The sequence below is a fragment of the Phoenix dactylifera genome, chromosome 5 (genome assembly GCF_051530095.1).
Source record: "Phoenix dactylifera cultivar Ajwa chromosome 5, Ajwa_hap1_PhDact_Kaust_v1.1, whole genome shotgun sequence".
Lineage (NCBI taxonomy): Eukaryota > Viridiplantae > Streptophyta > Magnoliopsida > Arecales > Arecaceae > Phoenix > Phoenix dactylifera.
Window position 1 is genome coordinate 36,664,413 of NC_143194.1, and position 3,666 is coordinate 36,668,078.

The 3,666-nt window shown below is 45.5% G+C and overlaps 1 protein-coding gene across 1 annotated transcript; it reads right to left on the reverse strand.

The window, feature by feature from the left end:
* Window positions 1-1,937: 1,937 nt before the first annotated feature.
* On the reverse strand, window positions 1,938-2,865 carry LOC103702045 (PRA1 family protein F3-like). The gene has a single exon (XM_008784329.6). It carries the CDS (start codon window positions 2,766-2,768, stop codon window positions 2,178-2,180), a length of 591 nt encoding a protein of 196 aa, XP_008782551.1. The 5' UTR covers window positions 2,769-2,865; the 3' UTR covers window positions 1,938-2,177.
* Between the last annotated feature and the right edge of the window lie 801 nt (window positions 2,866-3,666).

Here is a 3,666-nt window from a genome sequence, read left to right on the forward strand (position 1 = left end):
CATCTTGGAAATTGTTATTTAGCCATCCCTAAGAGAGGGCATTAGGGCAGCAGCTGTTAATCCAAAAAAATGATGGTCACAAAATTGTTTGTCGGTCAAATGCTGTTTACTTTTGGATTCTGATTGCATATATTGACCCCCTTTCAGGCCGCCTGCGGCTCCATCATTCGTACAGAAGTCTCATAAAGGTCGCATCCTCCCATAGCAAAGGTTATGATCCATGGCTATCATGGATACCAAATGCCAGGGTACATCACAGCTTACCTTCGCGTACGATGCGTTGGGGGGAAAACCAAGAGAGTCGATACTTGGTTGCAGGGCGGTGTTGCCTTTCCCCAGGCGGAAGACCATTCAGTTTGACTTGATACAGCTTCGTTTTTAATGTAATCATCAACATTGTACAATATTAGGGAACGTGGAGCAATGTAGTGCGTGGCCTTTTTTCTGCAGCAACCTACGTACCAGAACTCAATTCAAACTCCAGTCAAAAAAGATTGAACACCCAAGCCAGCAGGGAATGATTGTTTCCAATCTCAACTAGGGCTCGCCAATGTTATTTATTTGTGCTTTTATTGAACTCAGTAAACACAGTGTGCATTTTCCCTCAAAACTGTATCTTTTGCTACTCATTATTATGGATTTTCTGGATATCAGATATTAATCAATTGTTAATGTAATCAATCTCATTTACAATATCGATTGATAATTCTAGTATCTTGATTATTATGCATCAAGATATCCCTGTATTTTCTACATTGTTCCTCAGCTGCGATCAATCACTCCGAGTTCATCTTGGTGTCACCTTTTAAGATAATCCAGAAAATGGCCTTGAAAACATTAAACCTAAAATCATTCTCTGGAGTCTAAAGCAACCTCTTTTTGATGGCTGTTTCAGCCAAAGCAATCCTTCCCATCCAAAGATGTAAGAAATATCAAACATGGTAGTGGATTATTAGTTTGCGAGCAATAACCAAATCCCCTATCAGCAGCCCTAAACTCTCAAGTACAAATGCATATTACTTTAATATGCCGCGTTATCCTTACGCACCGATGTCAGAATCATTAAACACCTCCTTAAAATTTGATCAAAATCTCCCATCTTCATCCCAAGTTACCAGGTGACTCCCAAGTCTTGGAGTTCTTCGTTTCTCTCCTGAGATTTCCACAAGCAAGAAGGCAGACAGTGTGCCCACCCACCATGTGTTTGTTGCCCATGCAAGCGACCTTTTTTTCTGAGGACACAAACAAGAATACATGGCCACCGGTCCCAGTCTCCAATCCGAAAGAAAAAGTCCTACAAATTTGGGTCGATGACAATCACCACCTTCCACAAGACCTAGGTGAGTGCGATCTGGAACTTGCTACCGGACGCCCAAACGGGATGTGGAGAAACAGTAAAAAAAGGAGCTTATGGCCCGATGAATGCAGTTAGGCGAGGGGATAGCTGTTCCCCATTTTAATTCTCTCGGCTCCATCTGGATGGACGCATCCAGTCATCGAGAGTTCTTCTTCCTCAGAGAGCTTCTGTACAACTTCACAGTCGTCAAATGGACAAAAATGCAAGCAGGAATCATCATTCATCCATCTACCTTGTTCTTAGGCTTCCGTAGAATTTTGTCGTCGGAAAAACTGTTTGTGTATGATGCGGTATGAGATCACGCACATATCCAGAGTATTGTCCACAGTATTTAAGTCGGAAAATAACGAAGATGAGACCCACGGAAAGGTACTCCCCACCAAAACCCATGCCTTAATATATTGACGGACAAATTTACACAACGGATAACTAATTGCTATTTTTGGATCACCCGTCAAGGAAGATGCACGACTGCGACAACACAGAGAAGCCTCTAGTTCTCTGCTATCACTGAAATACAGAGAAAGCCCAGCACTGCTGATCCGTGAGAATAAGAGGAAGAAATATGGGAGAAGGGGAAGGATATAATGCATGGTTGTAGAAAGAATTTAATGCGATAATGTCCGATCCACCAAGCTAACGAATTATTAAAAAGAAGGGAAAAGAAGACGGAAGACTAATTCAACCATGGAAATAAAAGAACGAACACATGATGAGCACAAATAAGCTGCGGTACTAATCAAGAATAGAAGAAGTAGCAGTCATCGCATATGAAAACGCATACAAGCCTGGTGCGTGGGCGATGGCGGTTGTTGTTCTACTAGGAGGAAACGGATGGGGACAGCTTGGCGGGCTCCCCGACGACGGTGTACCATCGGCCTGGCCCCGCCGCCTCCTCCTCCTCCATGAAGAGGTCATCGGTCCGTCGCAGCGCCGCGTGGAGAACCACCACCAGCAGCCCCACCAGGAACGAGACCAGGATGTTGAGCGTGGCGTTGGTAAGCAGCAGCACCCCCAGGGTCACGAGGGCGAGCACGATCAGGACCGTGCGGTCGCCGATCGTGCGGCCGAGGATGACGAGGGGCTCGTCGCGCAGGAAGTAGAGGAAGAGCCAGAGAGCCATCATAACCATGAAGACGATGAGGGACACGGGATGCCAGAGGAGGCTGAGGAAGACGATAAGGAGGACGATGATGGCGTAGTTCATGGCGAAGTAGCCCAGGTTGGTCCGGATCCGGAGGTACGCCTCCCCGAGACTCGGCGGGAGGCTGATGGCGTGGATATCGGCCACCTCCCGCCACGGGCGGCGCGTCGCCAGGGCCTCTCTTCCCCGCTCCTTGGCGCGGGAAATGAAATCCAGAGGTGTGGCGGCGCCGCCGGAAGAGGTCGGGATCGTCCCATAGGTAGTCATCTCCGCGATGATCGACGGAATGGAATGGGGAATGGGGAATGGGGAATTGGGGAAGGAAGAAACCAAGGAGGCGGTGGGGGTCCGATAGAAGAAGGGGAACTTGACGGCGACGGGAAAGGGGGGATGGGTTTCACAATCCACCGTTGGTCAATTACCGTGATGGGGACGGAACCATAAAAAGAAAAGATAAGGCCGGCACGGGCTGGCAAATGGGCACCTTTTACGCGGCATTATGAAGGCCAAAATGGATATTAATTAACACTTGTAAGTTTTTGTGAAGGAAAATAAAAAGTCATTTTTGTAAGGTAACTAGCCGGACCCACTGATCGGTGTGTCCCGCCCGAACATTCTTCCAACGAGGTGGAAACTCAGTGAGAGCTGCTATACGAGGGTGGGCTTGTCCCTTCCTCCCCTTTTTTTTTGTATTCCAAAAAAAAAAAAAGAATAATGAAAAGTTTTAGAAATAACTTAGCCGAAGTAAATGGTATTTTCGTACAGGAGGTGTTTTTTTTTGGCTGTTGTTATCTCAACAGCATAGAGAAAACCGGAAGATATTTGTTTCAATATGGACTTCATGAGTAATATTACTTTATGACGCTAATGAATCCATTTTGCCAGGTTCGAATGAATGAGACGGTTTAGAGCTTAAGTTTTTCTGCATGGATGAGACAAAGCTTACAGCTTAAGAAGTCCACTATACATCCCCAACAAATTCTTCAGTGAACCTCTTGGCATTTTAACAGCCACATTCGTTGTACGTATCCTACCTTTGTAAACACAAATTGACAACAAAGGAGAACAGAAATATTAGCCAAAAGGTTTGTTTTATTGTGTTAAATTCATATTTTCTGAATTTTGTAGGCCTGTAAAGATACTTCTATGAGATTAATTGCCAAAA

Coding starts and splice junctions, on each gene's coding strand:
- LOC103702045 (XM_008784329.6), bottom strand. CDS start 2,768: ATGACTACCTATGGGACGATCCCGACCTCTTCCGGCGGCGCCGCCACA.